Here is a 21464-nt window from a genome sequence, read left to right as displayed (position 1 = left end):
CCAGGAGGACGGAGGTTCAAACCCACGTCCGGCCATCATGATTTAGGTTATCCGTGATTTTCCTAAGTCGCTTCACGCAAATGCTGGGATGGTTCTTTTGAAAGGGCACGGCAGACTGCCTTCCCTTTCCTCCCTAATCCAATGAGACCGATGACCTTACTGTTTGATCCCCTCCACCCCCCTGCCGAAACCAACGAACCAGCAGCAACAATCAGTCAGCGGTGGCTGTCATTAGAAAACCTGCAGATCTACTTGTCGCTGAGAAACAAATAATTTGCTACTAAAAATACCTAGATGAACAGAAATTGGAAATTTTATTATAACCAAAATGCTAAAGATACAAACGATTACACGAGGCTATGTATGCGTTCATTTTCATTCTGCCTCAGTTATTCTCCTTTCATCCACATGAGTCTTTCCTTTTCTGTGTGTATTACCAATACTTGAAGTTTGTTCGCGTACTCTTGCGTCGCAAGGACTTACTTGACCAACCACTGTACTCGTAGTTTAGTCAGTCAGCCCTCTCTTCATTCGTACTCATCAACCCTCTCTTCCTTTCCGTCACTTCTGCTGGCTTCCTCAGTAGGTACGAGGTTCCATATCGTTGAGAGTCACATTCACAGATGATTGTTCTGGAGCATTAGTTTCAGCTTGAAGTCGCCCTGAAAAAGCCACAGTAAACTTTTACAGCAGAAAATATCATACTTATTGAAATATAACGGGCGATCAAGAAGTTTCTATTTGAATACAACGCTGCAGCGTATACTCAACGCATCGCGACCCGGTGCGGGTATATAAGCACCGACATGTAGGAAAGTGGCTAGTGTGGCCTTCGAACGGAAACTTTTTGATCGCCCCTTATATTCCTGGCTATTATACCGTGGTCGGTTGAAGTTCAGAATGAAACCCAATGTTTCGTCCGCATCTCCGGAGGACATCTTCAGTGGGGGTTGTAGCTACATCGAAGTTCGGATGAACACCCTGGTTCGCTGTTAATAGAAGTGAAATTCCGTTTCCAAGTGCTCCCGTACAGAGGCGTGACGTTACCTGTTTGGAATACACGAGCTCAGTTGGTCGGAGTCTGTTACAGTCGTCCACTGTTCCTACGACCCCTTGGTGGAAAACTGGTACACATCTTTATCAGCACCGGAATCCAGATATCATTCAATTGTACACCTTGCTCCTTCCGATCAAGATTGTTGGGGCTGTTAGCAACTTCTATTGGTCCCTATACAGGGTGTTACAAAAAGGTATGGCCAAACTTTCAGGAAACATTCCCCACACACAAATAAAGAAAAGATGTTATGTGGACACGTGTCCGGAAACGCTTAATTTCCATGTTAGAGCTCATTTCAGTTTCGTCAGTATGTACTGTACTTCCTCGATTCACCGCCAGTTGGCCCAATTGAAGGAAGGTAATGTTGACTTCGGTGCTTGTGTTGACATGCGACTCATTGCTCTACAGTACTAAGATCAAGCACATCAGTACGTAGCATAAACAGGTTAGTGTTCATCACGAACGTGGTTTTGCAGTCAGTGCAATGTTTACAAATGCGGAGTTGGCAGATGCCCATTTGATGTATGGATTAGCACGGGGCAATAGCCGTGGCGCAGTACGTTTGTATCGAGACAGATTTCCAGAACGAATGTGTCCCGACAGGAAGACGTTCGAAGCAATTGATCGGCGTCTTAGGGAGCACGGAACATTCCAGCCTATGCGTCGCGACTGGGGAAGACCTAGAACAACGAGGACACCTGCAATGGACGATGCAATTCTTCGTGCAGTTGACGATAACCCTAATGTCAGCGTCAGAGAAGTTGCTGCTGTACAAGGTAACGTTGACCACGTCTCTGTATGGAGAGTGCTACGGGAGAACCAGTTGTTTCCGTACCATGTACAGCGTGTGCAGGCACTATCAGCAGCTGATTGGCCTCCACGGGTACACTTCTGCGAATGGTTCATCCAACAATGTGCCAATCCTCATTTCAGTGCAAATGTTCTCTTTACGGATGAGGCTTCATTCCAACGTGATCAAATTCTAAATTTTCACAATCAACATGTGTGGTCTGACGAGAATTCGCACGCAATTGTGCATTCACGTCATCAACAGAGATTTTCTGTGAACGTTTGGACAGGCATTGTTGGTGAGATGTCTTGATTGGGCCCCATGTTCTTCCACCTACGCTCAATGGAGCACGTTATCATGATTTCATACGGGATACTCTACCTGTGCTGCTAGAACATGTGCCTTCACAAGTACGACACAACATGTGGTTCATGCACGATGGAGCTCCTGCACATTTCAGTCGAAGTGTTCGTACGCTTCTCAACAACAGATTCGGTGACCGATGGATTGGTAGAGGCGGACCTCAACCTTCTTGACTTTCATTTATGGGGGCATTTGAAAGCTCTTGTCTATGCAACCCCGGTACCAAATGTAGAGACTCTTCGTGTTCGTATTGTGGACGGCTGTGATACAATACGCCATTCTCCAGGGCTGCATCAGCGCATCAGGGATTCCATGCGATGGAGGATGGATGCATGTATCCTCGCTAAGGGAGGACATTTTGAACATTTCCTGTAACAATGTGTTTGAAGTCACGCCGGTACGTTCTGTTGCTGTGTGTTTCCATTCCATGATTAATGTGATTTGAAGAGAAGTAATAAAATGAGCTCTAACATGGAAAGTAAGCGTTTCCGGACACGGCTCTGTCACTAGGGGGAGCTCTTTTTGATTCCATAAAGGCGAACCGAAGCTTATTAATCACAGCGTCTCATTTTTCCGATGAGCTACCACCCGTTAGACACATCTCAGTTTTATTAAAGCTGCCTGTCTAAACACAACGAATGTTTATTTAAAAAAAGGGAAGAAATCGGTACCTTAAAGTTAGACTGGAAAGCATCTCTTTCTTCTTAGGGACTACAGCTCTCTATGGGCCTTGGCCTCCAAAACAATCTTCTTCTATACATCTCCGCTTTTCTCTTCCCTCCTTGGATCTCCATCTTGGTGGTCAGTCAACAAATTCTCGAGCCCTTCCTTCTGGTGGAATATAATCCGCCGTTCGTGATTCGCTTGGGCATCCTATCATCAATCGTACTTTCCATATGTCCTAACCAACGTATTCGTTTTTATTTAATAAATTGCTCTACATCTTTTCGTTGTATAAGCTCTTGTATTTCATGGCTAAACCTTACTCTCCAACACTCTGCCTCTTTCATGCCTCCATTACAGCTTTACAAGATTTACCTTTCAATTTCTCTTGGATTGTTCATATATGCTCCTGTCATAGTCCATATTTCTCACCCAAATGTAACAACGATGTGTACAAGAGAATCGTATACTCTTAATCCTTTCAAACCTTAATTTTTTCTGGAATAAGGAAAATTTTTGTTTATGCTCTCACCCTTTAAAGTGATTTTTTAAATAATTTTATAAGCAACATTGATACAAATATATGTGCCCATTTTTAAAATATTCTTCCTACACAACGCACCATTTTATGGACAAAAATAATGAAAATTGAAATATTCAGTACAGTAATAAATAGATTGATCTTTCAATAATTACCATGCAAAAGAATAATAATAATGTTCAGTTACACAACCAATAAATTCCTTGTATTCTGACAGTCATAAGCTGTTGCACATTGCTACACTCACCTGTTGATATTTTTATAGGGATTCCCGCCAATTGGGAGCAATTGTATGTGATGAAAGGATTGAACATTCACAAATGTGTAAATGAGTTTTCGGTTGAGGAAGAATGATTCTGTTGCCACTAATACACAGTAACAATTAATGTACACAATTGTAGCCAGCGGGTCTGAAAGGGTTAATTTAATTGTTCTTGCGGTTAGAGAATGCTTGAATACCTGTGTGTGTGCCCAGTAGGCTAGTTTCCTGCTTGTATCCTTTCTCTAACACATTATCTCATATTATTATCGTTGTTTAATAGGACACCTAAATAATGGAAGGAGCTGACAGCTTTAAAACATTTATTTAAGGCCTTCAGCACATATGGTGTTCTTCTAGCCTTGATCTCGTTTTCGTTTATGAGATCAATTTTTGCTCCTTCTGCTTCCATATTTCGTTTGTTTCTGGCCACAATTGTAGTATCACTTGTGTATACGTATAACTGACTAGATTTCATAATTACTGTTCCTCACTTATCTAATTTTTTGCTTCGGACTATACAGTGCTAATTTAAAGAGAACTATAGAGAGATCAGCACCCTGTTTCACCTCACTCGTAAATTTAGAGCTCGTGGTCGTTTTCTTGTTAAGTTTTACTTTTACCTTTCTGTCCTTCATTATTAACTCAACTAACCTTCTTGGCTTGTCATAGATGCCAAATTACTTTAGCGATTTATACAATGCTGGCCTGTTAACAATAGGTATTTTGCGTTTTGCTGATTTTTTTTTCATCTCTCCTTTCACATGATAGAAACTCCTTGTTTCATTCTGTTGATTTATTTCTTCTATCTCTTGAATTTTGCATGTAAACATTCCTTTTCCTTTTTCCTACACATCCTATGAGCATTGTACCTTATTTCTTCATATATCTCATTTCTTCTTGTCTTGCTCTGTAGCATTCTCAGTTTTCCTGCATCATTACGTTCTATTGCCAGTATATATTCATCATTAAACAATTCATTTCTTTCTTTTCTTGTTATCCCAGTTGTTTCTTCTCCTGTTCCTTCCACCACTTTCTGGGTCTTGTTCGATCTACCTTGATTTGCCATTGTTTTCTCATTGACTATCAAGATATCTCTCACCATATGTTCTGCCCGGCGTATTCGTTGAGATTTAATAAATTTCCCTTGTATAAGCTCTTGTATTTTTACAGCTTCTGGGCCATTCAGTTTCTCTGCATGCGAAGTTGCTTTTTCTATTATGGTTTCATGTATTACAGCTAACTTCCCTCTCACTATGGTTTTCACAGCGTAGCACTCAGGATCAGCGTTCGGGCCCCTGCAACTCTGTACACCTATGACTGACGTGGCATATCGTGCTTTTATTAACAAATGGACTACTTGGTTAATTACTCCATTCACACCTGACATCCATGAGCCAAGATGTATTCTTTGGTGTGGAAAGAGGGTACTCCTGATAACTAAATTATTTCTAGCAGAAACTGATAAAAAATATCTCCATTCTCATTGCTTTCTTCACGTAATGCGTATCTCCCTGATATTCTTTCACATTTATTTCGCCCATACGGTACATTACAGTCTCCCAAAACTAGCAGTAGGTCGTCGTGTTGTATTTTACTAGATGTACTTTGAAGACCTTCTGCTCTGGTTGGTATGGCACTCATAACTCATAAGATACAGGGTGGTCAGCATCTCGGGACCACCTACGAAACGCGCTGTGTGATGTTCCGCTGTAGATGTGTACAATTAGACACTATGAACCAACACCACAGACGAATTTTCTATCAAAACTGACCAGTGGACGAAAACGAGTGAGATCAGGCCGCATACTTGTCAGTTGTCGTAAGGGACTTCTGCTGTCAGTCAGGCAGACTTCTAAAACAACACAAACCTTGTGGAGGCGGTGGAACTGTTATCATAGTCGTGCCATAGCCTAAAAGTCAGTCATCATGAAAATTAACGCACAGGTGTTCATGAAAATATTTTAGACAATATGCTACTTCTTCAGTGTAGCAAACTTTTGGCTCTCCCTCCGAATTTTTCTGACACGGCGCCCTTGAATGAAGAAACCATTCCTGGGGACACTTTAAATGAGTTGTCCAAACATCTGTGTGGAAATGGAATCCCAAGCCGAGCCAAGTTCAGTATTAAATTCCGATTAAACCTTTTTGACAGCAATGGTCCTTCTAATATCTTTGAAATGATCCGGAGTGCCTATGAGGGGCCAAAGTAAATTGCCGAAAAAGGCATCAATAAATTTATTCATGCTTCATTAAGAACTTGACGGAAAGCTCTCCCAGAAGGTTAAAGGCTACAACCGTATCTAAAGTGCTCTGAGCAAGTTATTTGTTAGATAGCTGTCGTCCTTGGAGCGAGCAGCAATTTGTGTCTGAAGATTTTTGGGCTCTGAGTGGAGTTTTGACCATAGGCATCAATGCTGCGACTGGGCATAATGAAAGGGTGAGTGGTGAGGCGTATCATACTTACTATGTACTACGTGAACAGCGACGGTTGCTGAGCTATTGCTTTCAGATGGAGTGCAGGTGTAGTTTCCAGCATCCACCAGCTGGATGTTGTTGATCACCAAGGTGCTCTTCAAAGCTGTACCTCTCTCTACGACGGTGGTGATGCGTTCGTTGTGATGGAGGTGGACGATCTCCTAAGACAGGCAAAATATTATCACTCTCACATTCTGTGTATTAAATTTTTTTGGACAAGTTGTGGGGGTATACACCCCACACCAAATCAAATGGAAAATGTCATTTGAACATTCTATGGAAACGCTTCGTGTTTGAGTTATTACAGAGATAAAATTGCACAGTGACACCTTGCGTTGAACAGGAAAAACCCTGCAAGAATCCAGGATGAGTCGATGGAAGTGTAGGGCCACACTGTGCACTCATTTTGCACAGCGGTTAGATCACACAGAGGCTCCAGTGTGGCCAAACACGTCTTAACGACGAAGAAAGCTGTGGCACTCCATCTCTCTGTGAAGAACCGAGGATTGCAGTAGAATCTGACGCCCTGTTGCTCGAATCCCAGCGCCGAGGCTATACAGATAAAACTGAAACCTAATCATGGGCCAGTTTTGAAAATCTGGCACGAATTTTGAACATGGCAAAGGCCGCCACCAGCTGAGTTCCACGAGTACACACATTCATTCAAAAGCCCCCCCCAAAAGCGAGGCACCAGAAAGGCTGCTGATGTGTTAGACCAATCTAGGTGGCTCCTCACTCACATAATCACCACGAACAAATGGTGGATATACGACTATGACCTCCAGACAAAAGAGCAAAGCAAGTAGTAGGAACACTTGGAATCATCGCTGCTTATCCAGCTGGAAATTCAGTCATCATTAGACCTGGCGATGTTGAGTGATTTTTGGGACTGTCATAGTGTGTTGCTAATAGAATGCGCTTAAATGGGGCAAAACTGTCACAAAAGCTTACTACCGAAATCTGTTGACAAAGTTACAAGAAACTGTCAAGCCTTTGCTGTCCACGGAGATGCGTATGCTCGGCGTCAACGCTCCACCTCGTTCTGAACAGGATAAAGCCACATATGCTGCTTCTTCAGGGTAGCAAATTTTTGGCTCTCCCTCCGAATTTCCCTGACACGGCACCCTTGAATGAAGAAACCATTGCTGGGGACACTTTAAATGAGGCGTCCAAATGTCTGTGTGGAAATGGAAGCCCAGGCCGAGCCAAAATTAGAGAAGGTAGCAATGTTTGGTGCTGGTGTCTGGAGTGAAATCGACGATCTCACTCATCCAGAAGATGTTCCATTGGGTTCAGGTATGGACTCTGCGTAAGCCACTCCATTTAAGGAATGTCCTTGTTCACACAGACGGTGCCTTACGACAGAGTGCATTTTCATTCCGATGCAATCAATCATCGTCTCCCAATTGTTCCTCTATTGTACAGCAGTACATAATGCTGTAAAATGTATTCATATTCGTCTGTATTTGGCGCTTTCTTAAGCGCAAAAAGAGGACCACACCCTAACCACGAAAAACACCCTCATTATTCTTTACTTCACGGTTGGCATTGCTCATGACGGTAGATAACGTTCTACGGGCATTTGTGAAACTCATGTCCTTCCATCGGACTGCCAAAGAGTATAGCGTGATTCATCAGTACAAACTCAACTTGCTTCTACTCATCAACTGTCTAGTACCGTCGCTTTTTACGCCACCTCAAGCTTTGCTTGGCACTGACTTCAGAAATGTGTGGCTGACATGGAGCACTCCTTGATTTCATGCGAACCACCCTCTGTTATGTTCGACATTCGCTGTCTGTCGGCATATGAGGTCTCCCTGGTCTTGATTAGCTGTAGTTCTTCCTCCGCTCTCCCACTTCGCAGTCACACCAACATTCAAACTGGGCAGCTTTAAAAGGGTTAAAATGTCTCTGATGGATATGTTGGTCAGGAGATTTCCAGTGATCTGTCCATGTTCGAAGCCACTGATCTCTTCTGATCAACACATTCTTCTGTTACTGTTTCTTTACTGCTGAAACAATCTTATCCATCTCCTCTTATACTGTCGGTTCCACCTCATGTGACCTCTAGTGGCCAATTCCGTATTACATAGGTGCGTCAAATACTTTTGACCAGATGAGGTTTTTCGAACTTCCAATGACTGAACTAATTCTTCTGGTAGCCCCTACAGAAAAAAAAGTTATCTTACCCATGAGTATACCATGTAACAGATATTCCCATATCTATTCATTCAGCAAGGTATCTCCAACAATGTGAATACAAATCGCACGACTTTCCCTTCCTGCCTGATGTAAAATCTATAAAAGGCTTTGGATAAGTCATCAAAACATAGATTTTGGTGAAGTACACCTTACAAGATTCCCAATGTATTGTTTCTGGTGACCACCAAATTGGATATAGTCAAATCTCGATGCTGGAAGGAAGTATTTTGGCCGCAAGTGGAGGACATCTGGCTGCATAAAGTTCCTGTTCACAAATCTAATGTCCTGGACTGCATTCCAAACCTAGTCACAGTGTCTGATGGAGTGAGGTCATTCAGACACAGTTGAAGATGATGCGGTTGGTGGCCCTCTTGGTATTATTTAAGACTTATACTTTATGTTCAGCATCAAGTTCATCTTCTTTCTACTCTCATCCATATAAACACGCCACAGTTTACACACAATTACTGAAGTCACCTACACTCAGCAGACGCAACTGACAATGAGTCCTATTTCTCAACGCCCATGGAAAGGGACCATTACGTGTTTTCCGGTTTTATTGGCGCAGATACATGTACTGCTCTGTGCTAGGCACCAGATGCATGATGTCACAAGGGTGAGATTTCTACATGCGTGGTATGTCCATCAGTAACACACCCAAACATATATTCGTAATATTATGTGTCACAACGTCATTTCCACGTTTAAAATATCTTTATTATTTATCAAAACAAATGAAAGATGTCGACAGTATTGGTGCAACTTACAATATTTCCAAATCTAAATACAATCTAGAAGCCACTGTCAATCGATTAAAAGCCTTGGCTGAATAAGTAGCTCCTGTACGGGAACACAAGAAACATGTTTCGTGGAATGAGGAATGCGATGTAGCGATTCAACGTAGACATAAGGCTTGGTTAAATGACCAACAAAAGAACTGAAGCTCCAGGGAGAAATTTATAAATGCTAGACGATCAACCGCCAAGGAAATTAGATGGGTTAAAAGGCAATTTCATAAGGACTCGCTAAAATCTATCGAGGATGCTTTCAATCGTCACAAGACAAGAGATTACTATCAGACATTCAGACAGTACCGGTCGAAATACACTCCACCTACTCTTATGATGAAGGATACAAACGGAAAGGTAGCAATTAACAATTATGACAATTCAATTATACTGGCTAAATATTTCAAACAGCTACTACATAGCGCGGAACCTGAACATCATTTGGAATTTGACCCCTATCCAAGTAACAAAACGCATTTAGAAAAAGTAATATCACCACAGCCAGATGAAGTACAAGCAGCGATTAACTCACTTCGGAATTACAAAGCAGCAGGTGAGAACCAACTAGTGGCAGAACTTTGGGAATACGCAAATGTACAAATTATTCTTAACTTACACAAACATCTTAATGACATCTGAAATACCGAGAAGTTACCAGAGGAATGGAATGTTGCAATAATCCATCCATTACACAAAAAAGGAGATAGATTGGATCCAAATAATTATGGGGGTATATCCCTGCTGGATATTACTTATAAAAGATTTTCCAAGGTTCTGTAGTTCAGAATTCATGAAAAGCTTGATGGTGAACTAGGCGAATATCAAGGAGGCTTTCGTCCAGGACGAAGCTGTCCTGATCAAATTATTAGTCTCAAATGGATAATGAAAAATCAAAGGGTCAGGGACAAGAAACTAGTGATCACGTTTGTCGATTTTAAAAAACCCTACGATAGAATCCATCGTGATTCTCTATTGTCAATTATTAAAGAATTCTGTTTACATCAGAAACTTGTCAACCTCGTTGCAGTCAACCTTCGAAATATTAAAGCTACAGTAATGATCAGAAATGAATTCTCTGAACCTTTTGAGATTCATACTCGCCTTCGACAAGGCGATGGATTGTCTCCATTATTGTTCAGTTGTGTGCTGGAGAAAATCACGAGTGAATGGAACAAGATATGCCCACCATCTGTTAAAATTGGAAGAAAGATTCAACTTAACTGCCTTGCATTTGCAGATGATTTGGCGCTGTTAGCAAACAATGTTGATGAAGCAACGGTTCAGATAGAACAACTAGAACGATTAGTGGCAAAGGTCGGATTGCAAATTTCGTTTGAGAAAACAGAAATGATGCCCAGCTTCCCAGTTGACACATCCCATATCATACTCCATAATGATCAAAAAATTATAGTAGTAAAAAGGTTTAAATATCTTGGTGAGATTATTACCTGGAATGTTAATGAAAGAGCATCAATAGATAGTAGAACATTAAAACTTCAGCGAGCGCAGAGAACCACATGGCCAACTTACAAAAAACGAGCTCTCTCAATGAATGCTAAATTTCGACATTACTCCTCCGTCGTTAAACCGGAAGCAACATACGCAAGTGAAACACTATTCAGACTAGATACTCAAGCAGCAACTGACCAACTGCAGGAAGTTGGTAGAAGAATACTCCGAACAATTATCAGTAAGAAACACCAAGTAAATGGGCAGTGGAGACTTTCGCCCAATTCAGTAGTGTATAAAGAAAGTGAATCCATTATAGATAAAATGCGGAAAAGAAGGATTGCATTTTTCGGCCACATATCTCGCCTACCAAATACTGGAATCCCGAAGCAGCTTTTTGACTACTTCTGGAACAGTAAAACCAAAAACATCTGGTTTAAATAAGTACAAAGTGATCTGGATACACTGACCATCACAAAACACCAAATTCAACAAAGCGCAGAGGAACTGCTTCTGAAGAACAAATACACACGGCTGACATTCACACCATCAGAACTGAAGAAGTATGTCATATCTGCAGAAGAACGAGCAACCAGATCGCAGCGAATGAAGAAAATTTGGGAAACGAAAAAATTGCTGACTGCTAAGATCTAAACTTAATCATTGTAGACTCTGTTGTGTTATGTTTGATTTTAGTGCTCCAATGTGGGCGAAAACTATGTAAATAAATAAATAAGTATCTAAATACATGGAGCACTAATTTGTTTTTGTTAATGAACAAAGTTTGATTTTGTACCATACTTGGTGCTAGGCACCTTGAAGCCCTAAACTTAAAATTTACACAACAATCGTTTGTATTATTGTTCAATAAGAGTGCAAAACACATATTGAATAAAATATGCTAAGAAGGAAAGTCTGTGATAGTTGACAGTTCCAAACAAAGAAATTATTTTTCTATAGCTGTACAAAAAACGTTTGCCAAAAATAACATATTAAAGCAGTATTAGTTAACAGTTCCTCCCAAGCCTAAATGAGGCTGTGTTATTGGTGGTACAAATATGAAGTGTCATAACCTGACTAAGCACCATTTTAGGTGGAAAAAGATAATTCACCATGTTGTACACTAGAAAAATATAATTGACTTTTTCGACTACTTAATATAAATCGTGTTAATTACTTTTGCTCTTCGACCTATCTGGGGCTATGGGTCACTGTTGTACAAGAACGAAAGTTTGAAGAAAGCTGCAGGATTTAGGAATCGGAACTAGAGAGCCAAGGCTCTCTAAAACAGTTCGTAGACTGTATCTAGACTGTATCTCAACAACCAACCAATAAATAATACCAATATATATAGCATGATTATCCACCAACGTTACACTTTTCTGAAATTTTAGCACAACTAACCATACTAAATTGATGTGTTTTGAAGAGGTCTTTAACACAGTGATTTACTTAAACCGCAGTATACAAATATAACTTCAGAAAGCAACTACTACAATACTTTACACCTGGATAAATGTGCTGGCTACTTAGTTTGACTATGTCAAAAAGAATGGTGGTTAAGGCTCTACACAGATGAAAGTCTGATCTATAAAAATTCAATTTTTTGCACCAAAATAAGAAATCAAACTGTGTAAAGATTTCTTCTAAAACAGTACAAAACTCATGTGGCACTAGTGATCTAGCTTACAGGTTGGAATGGACTTGGCAACGGAAATACTTTAATATATGTACCAAGTTTTTTTAAATCAAAAACTGTCGGTATTATTTATTTTTTGTTGGTACTACTGATTTAACTTAAAGTACACGTCTCAATGACAGTACTTTAATGTTTGAACCACATTTGAAGCAACAACTAAATTGTAACAAATTGCCCCATACATCAATATATTATATTTGGTTATGTTACAGTTTTGTTTTATGATTATCTGTAATCGAGTATAAAATGGTGGCATATGGGACAGTCTGTTACAATTTTGTTTGACGTTTATCTATGAGTGAAAGCAAAATGATTGTATGTGAGACAAATTGTCACAATTTCATTTGATGGTTATCTGCGACTGAATTTAAAATGGCAACATATGGGGAAGTTTGTTGTGGCTTTATTTAATGATTGTCTTTAACCAACTGTAAAACGGCACTGTATGGGGAAATTGCATTGGGGCTAGTTTTTGTGAACATAATGTGGCTGTCTACAGAGTGCCTTTTTTACAGTTATAGAATAATAAAACAAACAATTTAGATGTGAAAATATTTAATTTGTGCCATCATTGTGCCTTACAGGAAGTGTAACACAACGATCAACCTTTCCTCGTAGCCAAGTGTAGGTTAATCCTTCTACAGCTATGGTCACACATGTATGACTGGTAGGTAGAACACCCACATGGCTATTGGTGTACTTGTGCACCTGGCACTTAAAACGTCCAGATGGATATGGGCATTCGTTTATGCCTGGCACGGGGAAGGCCTAACAGCTAAAGACATTGGTGTGAGCCTGTACATGTGACCAGGTAAAACTCGCAACAGAGTGGTGACTCGCTGTTGACTGCGTTTCAACATTCCTTTCAACACTGTCATTACCTACTCTTACTTGTAAGGTTGTAAAGCACTACAGCTTTCACCTTTCCCTGGTTCCTTTCTGCTTAAGAGTCAATCTAGTAAATACAATTTTATTTGCCAGCCTACACAAGACAAAAGATCAAATGTATATAATCTGTAGGGCATGAATTACCGTAATGAACTGCCACATCAGATGTTACAAAATAGAAATGTGCAACAGATGTATGCAGTATACCTGTAACACACACTGCTGACTGGAACAGAAAACGGCGTGCACAGCTAAACAAATAAAACTCGATTTCCTAATCTACAAAGTACCCTACAGAACTGACCGACCAGATTCTACAAAAGGCGAATAGTGCAATAAAATAAGTGCAGCTTTGTAGCAACACTCGCTGCCACGTGGAACTGCAAACGTTGCGTACAGCCAAAGAAACGTAATTTGATACCCTAATCTACAAAGTACACATTGTATGAACATATGAAGTGGAATGAACTATCCTGCAGAACTGACGTATCAAATGCTGCAAAAGGCGGAAAGTGCAGCAAGATATTAGCAGCTTTTCAGCAACACTCACTGCTGTACAGAAGGGCAACTTCTGCACACTGCTACGTACATGTAATTTGCTTTCCTATCTTCAAAGTGCGTGAGATACAAGTAAGTATAATCTGAAAAGGCGTGAGCTACACTGCACAACTGACGTATCAGATGTCGCAAAAGGTGAAAATTGTAGTAAAATTTGTGCAGTTTCTCTGCAACATTCGCTAATGCACCGAACAGAGGACGCTCCGAGTTTTGGGCATCTTCGCTAGGAAGCTATGTAACCTGGAACGTATTTTTCGGATGTTAATGAAATATTAAGAGGCTATAGGCATAAATTTTAACAGTTCATAGACATATAAGCTAAAGAGCCAAAGAAACTGGTACAACAGCCCAATATCGTGCAGGGCCTTGCGAGCACGCAGAAGTGCCGCAACACAACTTGGAATGCACTCGACTAACGTCTGAAGTAGTGCTGGAGGTGACTGACACCATGAATCCTGCAGGGCTGTTCATAAATCCGTAAGAGTACGAAAGGGTGGAGATCGCTTCTGAACAGCACATTGCGAAGCATCCCAGATATGCTCAATACTATTAATGTCTGGGGTGTTTAAAGGCCAGCGGAGTGTTTAAACTTAGAAGAGTGTTCCTAGAGCCACAATGTAGCAATTCTGGACGTGTGGGGTGTCGCATTGTCCTACTGTAATTGCCCAAGTCCGTTGTAATTCACAATGGATAAGATAGGGGTAGCGTCTTTGATTCATAATCAAAACGTCTTCGGGCCCGGGTTCGATCCCTGCCACTGCCTAAATTTTGATAAATAATCAGCATTGGCGGCCGAAGACTTCCGGCATAAGAATTCAGCCTCATTCTGCCAACGGCCTTGTCAAAGAGGGCGGAGGAGCGGATAGAGGTTCAGGGCACTCTCTTGTCCTAGGGGTGGGAAATTGCCCCTAAAGGCGGAAGAATCAGCAATGATCAACGACATGAGGATGCAGAAGGCAATGGAAACCATTGCATTAAAGACACGTAACGTGTATCCACAGGACATGTGGCCTGTAATTGAAGAAGTCTCATGATGATCTCTCCATTGGCAAAAGATTCCGGAATAGTCCCCCATTCGGATCTCCGGGAGGGGACTGCCAAGGGGGAGGTTACCATGAGAAAAAGATTGAATAATCTACGAAAGGATAACGTTCTACGAGTCGGGGCGTGGAATGTCAGAAGCTTGAACGTGGTAGGGAAACTAGAAAATCTGAAAAGGGAAATGCAAAGGCTCAATCTAGATATAGTAGGGATCAGTGAAGTGAAGTGGAAGGGAGACAAGGATTTCTGGTCAGATGAGTATCGGGTAATATCAACAGCAGCAGAAAATGGTATAACAGGTGTAGGATTCGTTAAGAATAGGAAGGTAGGGCAGAGGGTGTGTTACTGTGAACAGTTCAGTGACCGGGTTGTTCTAATCAAAATCGACAGCAGACCAACACCGACAACGATAGTTCAGGTATACATGCCGACGTCACAGGCTGAAGATGAACAGATAGAGAAAGTGTATGAGGATATTGAAAGGGTGATGCAGTATGTAAAGGGGGACGAAAATCTATGTCATGGGCGACTGGAATGCAGTTGTAGGGGAAGGAGTAGAAGAAAAGGTTACAGGAGAATATGGGCTTGGGACAAGGAATGAAAGAGGAGAAAGACTAACTGGGTTCTGTAACAAGTTTCAGGTAGTAATAGCGAATACCCTGTTCAAGAATCACAAGAGGAGGAGGTATACTTGGAAAAGGCCGGGAGATACGGGAAGATTTCAATTAGATTACATCATGGTCAGACAGAGATTCCGAAATCAGATACTGGATTGTAAGGCGTACCCAGGAGCAGATATAGACTCAGATCACAATATAGTAGTGATGAAGAGTAGGCTGAAGTTCAAGACATTAGTCACGAAGAATCAATACGCAAAGAAGTGGGATACGGAAGTACTAAGGAATGACGAGATACGTTTGAAGTTCTCTAACGCTATAGATACAGCAATAAGGAATAGCGCAGTAGGCAGTACAGTTGAAGAGGAATGGACATCTCTAAAAAGGGCCATCACAGAAGTTGGGAAGGAAAACATAGGTACAAAGAAGATAGCTGCGAAGACACCATGGGTAACAGAAGAAATACTTCAGCTGATTGATGAAAGGAGGAAGTACAAACATGTTCCGGGAAAATCAGGAATACAGAAATACAAGTCGCTGAGGAATGAAATAAATAGGAAGTGCAGGGAAGATAAGACGAAATGGCTGCAGGAAAAATGTGAAGATATCGAAAACGATATGATTCTCGGAAGGACAGACTCAGCATACAGGAAAGTCAAAACAACCTTTGGTAACATTAAAAGCAACGGTGGTAACACTAAGAGTGCAACAGGAATTCCACTGTTAAATGCAGAGGAGAGAGCAGATAGGTGGAAAGAATACATTGAAAGCCTCTATGAGGGTGAAGATTCGTCTGATAGAAGAAGAAACAGGAGTAGATTTAGAAGAGATAGGGGATCCAGTATTAGAATCGGAATTTAAAAGAGCTTTGGAGGACTTACGGTCAAATAAGGCAGAAGGGATAGATAACATTCCATCAGAATTTCTAAAATCATTGAGGGAAGTGGCAACAAAACGACTATTCACGTTGGTGTGTAGAATATATGAGTCTGGCGATATACCATCTGACTTTCGGAAAAGCATCATCCACACAAATCCGAAGACGGCAAGAGCGGACAAGTACGAGAATTATCGCACAATCAGCTTAACAGCTCATGCATCGAAGCTGCTTACAAGAATAATATGCAGAAGAATGGAAAAGAAAATTGAGAATGCGCTAGGTGACGATCAGTTTGGCTTTAGGAAAAGTAATGGGACGAGAGAGGCAATTCTGACGTTACGGCTAATAATGGAAGCAAGGCTAAAGAAAAATCAAGACACTTTCATAGGATTTGTCTACCTGGAAAAAGCGTTCGACAATATAAAATAGTGCAAGCTGTTCGAGATTCTAAAAAAAGTAGGGGTAAGCTATAAGGAGAGACGGGTCATATACAATATGTACAACAACCAAGAGGGAATAATAAGAGTGGACGATCAAGAACGAAGTGCTCGTATTAAGAAGGGTGTAAGACAAGGCTGTAGCTTTTCGCCCCTACTCTTCAATCTGTACATCGAGGAAGCAATGATGGAAATAAAGGAAAGGTTCATTAGTGGAATTAAAGTATAAGGTGAAAGGATATCAATGATACGATTCGCTGATGACATTGCTATCCTGAGTGAAAGCGAAGAAGAATTAAATGATCTGCTGTGTGTTGAATATCAGTTCGATAACTTAAGCCATTTTCAAAATTTGGACGTTTTTCTGTAAAAATCATTGGCGCAACAGAAAAGAGCTAGAGACTTCAAAATTTATATTTAAATTCATCTTTCATAATAATGTAATAAAAACAGTACTTTGGATTTCACAAATTAAGATTTTAGTGGAAATTCATGATTTTCTGGTTTTCGTCTCAAAACTTAAGGAAGCAAGATAGATTACGTAGGCTAATAAATAAGGCTAGGATGTTTATATTTAAGTAGGTTGGAGATCCGCTATAACTATGAAGATGTGAAAAGTTTCATTTGAATACCTATAAAATTATAGCGATAGCGTATCTCCAAAGGGCCAGTTCAGAGCTCGTCTACTGCGTCCAGTGTAATTAAATTAATTCTCTCGCCCAAAATATGTAACTTAGCCACGTCAAAATTTTATTATCAATACTTACCTGCGTGCTGAATGCACATTTAAATTGAGAGCTTCATCGGCCATCAGCAAGAGAAGCTATGATTTATTCGGTAACTTAATGTGGTGCATTACTAGCCCAGCGGCTAGTCGGGAGAGCCGATTTGATCAGGCGTTCCCTTAGCCGTCCGCACCGCGGCTTTATATATAAGAACGCTGCGCGAGGAAGAAAGGCTCCAGTTCTCTCCAGACGCTGAATAACACGCCATCTGTGTCGGGATTCGCGTCGCGTCGGTATCATTGCTACAAACAGCGTTGGATGCCGTATTAAGTTACTCGAGATACGCGTAACCATGAAATCATTTGCGAGTGAAGTGTTAATTCTGGGTTGACTTTAATTATCGATCTTCAGTTTGCGTATTGTCGTATTTTCACGTGCCGTCGCGGGACAGACATTCTACCATTATTAAGCGTGGCGTATGATGAACCTAATCATCAAATTATGGCGAGCATTCATTTTAACATTTAATTCGGACATTTATAGTTGCATCAGCGCATTAGACTCTGAACTGCTCTGTTAGTTAGATGGTGTGGATTCTTTTGTTTTTATCTGTGACTTTCAGAATACAGAACGTTTTTTCAAGACCGTTTTTGATTATAAATCCTGGACAATCTCATAATTCCTCAGAGCTATAAGCTGTAACTATAAGTGTATTCTCAGATGAAGTGGGCACTAGGAATTCTAATTACAGGCTTCACGTTTTGCTAATCACTTTCTGGTTGCCAATATGGTAATTAGAGAGCCAGTGTTGAGAACGGCGAAAAACAGCATAAATAACATTCTAAATACCGGGAAATTCAATGTTTCTACAAACACAAACATTTATACAGCAATCAAATTATTCTACCCGCCGCCCCACGTATGGTGCATCGGCCGGGAAATACAAACATTTTCATTTATACAGCAACAACATTATTTTCCACACGCCGCCCCACAACGTGTCACCTGTCAGAGTCGTATCTAGGCGTATCAGGGATCCCATATCACTCAAACACTCAAACTGCACACGTCCCATACCATTACTGAGCGTCCACCTGCTTGAACAGTCCCCTGCTGACATTCAGGGTCCATGGGTTCGTGACCTTGTCTCCATACTCGTACACGTCCATCCACTCGATACAATTTGAAGCGGGACTAGTCCGACCAGGCAACATGTTTCCAGTCATCAACAATACAACGTCGGTGTCGACGGGCCCAGGCGAGGCGTCGTGCAGTCATCAAGGGTACACGAGTGGGCCTTCGGCTCCGAAAGCCAATATCGATGATGCTTCGCTGAATGGTTCGCATGCTGACACTTTTGCGATGACCCAGCATTGAAATCTGCAGCAATTTGCGGAAAGGTTGCACTTTTGTCACGTTAAACGATTCTCTTTAGTCGTCATTGGTCCCGTCCTTGCAAGATCTTTCTCCGGCCGTAGCGACGCCGGAGATCTGATGTTTTAGCGGATTCCTTATATTCAGGGTACACTCATGAAATGGTCGTAATGGGAAAATCCCCACTTCATCGCTTCCTCTGAGAAGCTGTGTCCCATCTCCCGTGCACCGACTATAACACCACGTTCAAACTCACTCACATCTTGATAACGTGCCATTGTAGCAGCTGCAATCGATCTAACAAGTGCGTATCTCTGTATTTGAATACGTGTGCCTATTCCAGTTTCTTTGGCGTTTCAGTGTATGTTGGTAGCGTAAATCTCAAGTTTCTGAATTTTGCAAGCACAAATAAAAATGATCTTACCTCTTTTCGAAAATAAATTTTCCTCAGCCTGGGATAAACTCATACCAGAAAGCTTGAATTAGTACTGAAGCACTCATTTGTGGTTATCAGAAACTGTAACGACAGTGATCGTGCAATGTGATACTGATTTTATAAATAATATTAGTGGAGAGTGGTTCTGTGCACACTGTAATATGCATTTAGCCTAGAGTGGCCATAGCCTGCTGTAGTGGTTGGGCTGAGTTAACAGTACGCCAGCCAGATGCACATTACACTTGCCCCCAGTAACCGGCTGAGCAGCCCTGGCAGCCGTGAAGAGGTTAATCTGTAAGTTACTTCATTACTGATACACGTATTTTGAAAAATAAAAACGTTTTACAAGTGAAAATTCTGTAAAGTACACCAGCATTGTCAGTATCCTTACAAAATTCTTCTAAAAATAGGACATTTTAAATGTGGAAATAACATTGTGACACTTGACATACAATGCGTGTGTGTGTGTGTGTGTGTGTGTGTGTGTGAGAGAGAGAGAGAGAGAGAGAGAGAGAGAGAGAGAGAGAGGGAGAGAAATAGACCATATTTACTGATAAGTCAGAATTTAGAATTTTTGGTGGGAAAACTGTGTCAGATAACAGCTGAAAGAGCATTTTTTCACTCTCCTACCACTGCATGTGTGCTCCCCTCTCCATCAGATGTCTTAGTTATAGTACTCAGCACACTCCAGTGCAATCGTACGCACTGAAAATGGGATAGAAAGTATCTTGCTCTACTACTGACATGGATGGTATGCTCTTGCCTTCCTCCAATCATTGAATTGACTTCAAGTGGAGTTGGAATGCCCTATACCGACACTGTTAAATCTAGTGACTTGGCTTCTCTGTATTTCAGGAACCACTGTAGCCACTGACATGAAACTTTTACAGGGCATTAAACTGTATGTTCTCTGTCCACTGAACAACAATAATTGCATTTAAGCCACTGCTTTCGGAAATTCAATTTTTTAACTACGCAGTTAAATTTTTGTGGACTTTTTTGTACGTTATCTTAAATAATTTATATAATACATAACATTATGTTCTTCTTTTAGTTCAGTAGACTCAGGATATTATGTTATCATTCCCTGAAAATTTGAATACTCTACTGGAAGTGGTTTCTGAGATTTAGGAAAAAATACAACAGAAAAAGTAAATTTTCAGGAACGACTTCTAAAGTTTCAGAAGACTGTAACTCACTTAATATATGCTTAATGTTTTTTTTTCTTCTTTTCTTCTTTGTGGACTCCTTAGTGGCCAACTGTGCTGCATACTCTGCTTTATCAATGCGAACCTTGTCCATCCGTTCAAGTTCTCTGATGCAGTTTGCTCCAGTATTAATTCCCATACGCTGTAGAACTTTCACCCTGCCAATGTTGCCATCATTAAAAGCAGTAACAGCATCACTGACCTCCCACTTTACTGTCTTCATTCCAACAAAAACATTTTTTTGGTAAGCGAGTCCATATAATATTATTGAACGACTCATTGGGATTTTGAGTCTGACCATGCAGACACTTCTTCAGTAATTCATGATTTGCCAGATCTCTGTACACAGGTTTTATGATATCCATGACTGCTGCTGGAATGGAATTTTTATGGCTGTATGAACTGTTTGAGTACTGGACATTGTGGTAATTGCACCATGAACGAGGTCCAGGAGGACAAAAGGTGGTGTACTGGTCTTTCATCACAGTCTGTGGAAGAAGGTAGCCCAAAATGCCTGCTTCAGTTTCAACAAATCCTCAGTATTATTTCTAATGGCCATCCCATAATACTGCTGTAGTTCATCAATCATTTTGTCTGTCAGCCTACCTCTTATGGTTTTAACATCAGAAGGTTTCATGTCTCTCAAACATTGTTTCAACTTCCTCAACCTGGCGTCCATGCTCTTCTGGAAATGACCAACACATTCCAGTTTTATGATAATCTTCTCACCATAAGGCTGAGTGGCTAGTACACTGTTATATGCTTTTGAGTCTCCATCAGCAAAGAACTTAGTGTGACACACTCCCCTTTCGTGCACAGATAGAATAAAAATTTCAATAGGTGCAGAGGTCTCCATACCACCACTTGTTCCTTCATAATTTCTGTCACAGATATGCCTTTCTTCATTCCCTGATTTACACTTATAACAGTGTTTGGTTAAAATCTGTTACCTTTCCAGTATCAACATTGGTCACTGTAGCAACAAAATCCCTAGGACTGTAGCTACGTTTC

The 21464-nt window shown here is 40.9% G+C and overlaps 1 protein-coding gene across 1 annotated transcript in view; it reads right to left on the bottom strand.

Annotated features, from left to right (window-relative positions):
• Positions 1–295: 295 nt before the first annotated feature.
• LOC126237314 (uncharacterized) overlaps positions 296–21464 on the bottom strand; it is a 158230-nt gene continuing 137061 nt past the window's right edge. The window contains exons 7-8 of the mRNA XM_049947279.1: positions 6141–6312; positions 296–662 (exon numbers count right to left, since the gene is read on the bottom strand). Coding sequence (XP_049803236.1) covers positions 580–662; positions 6141–6312 — 255 coding nt within the window. The 3' untranslated portion in view covers positions 296–579. The remainder of the gene's footprint in view (positions 663–6140; positions 6313–21464) is intronic.

The sequence above is a fragment of the Schistocerca nitens genome, chromosome 2 (assembly GCF_023898315.1).
Source record: "Schistocerca nitens isolate TAMUIC-IGC-003100 chromosome 2, iqSchNite1.1, whole genome shotgun sequence".
In the NCBI taxonomy this organism is placed as follows: Eukaryota; Metazoa; Arthropoda; class Insecta; order Orthoptera; family Acrididae; genus Schistocerca; species Schistocerca nitens.
This window is presented reverse-complemented; position numbering and strand designations above follow the sequence as displayed.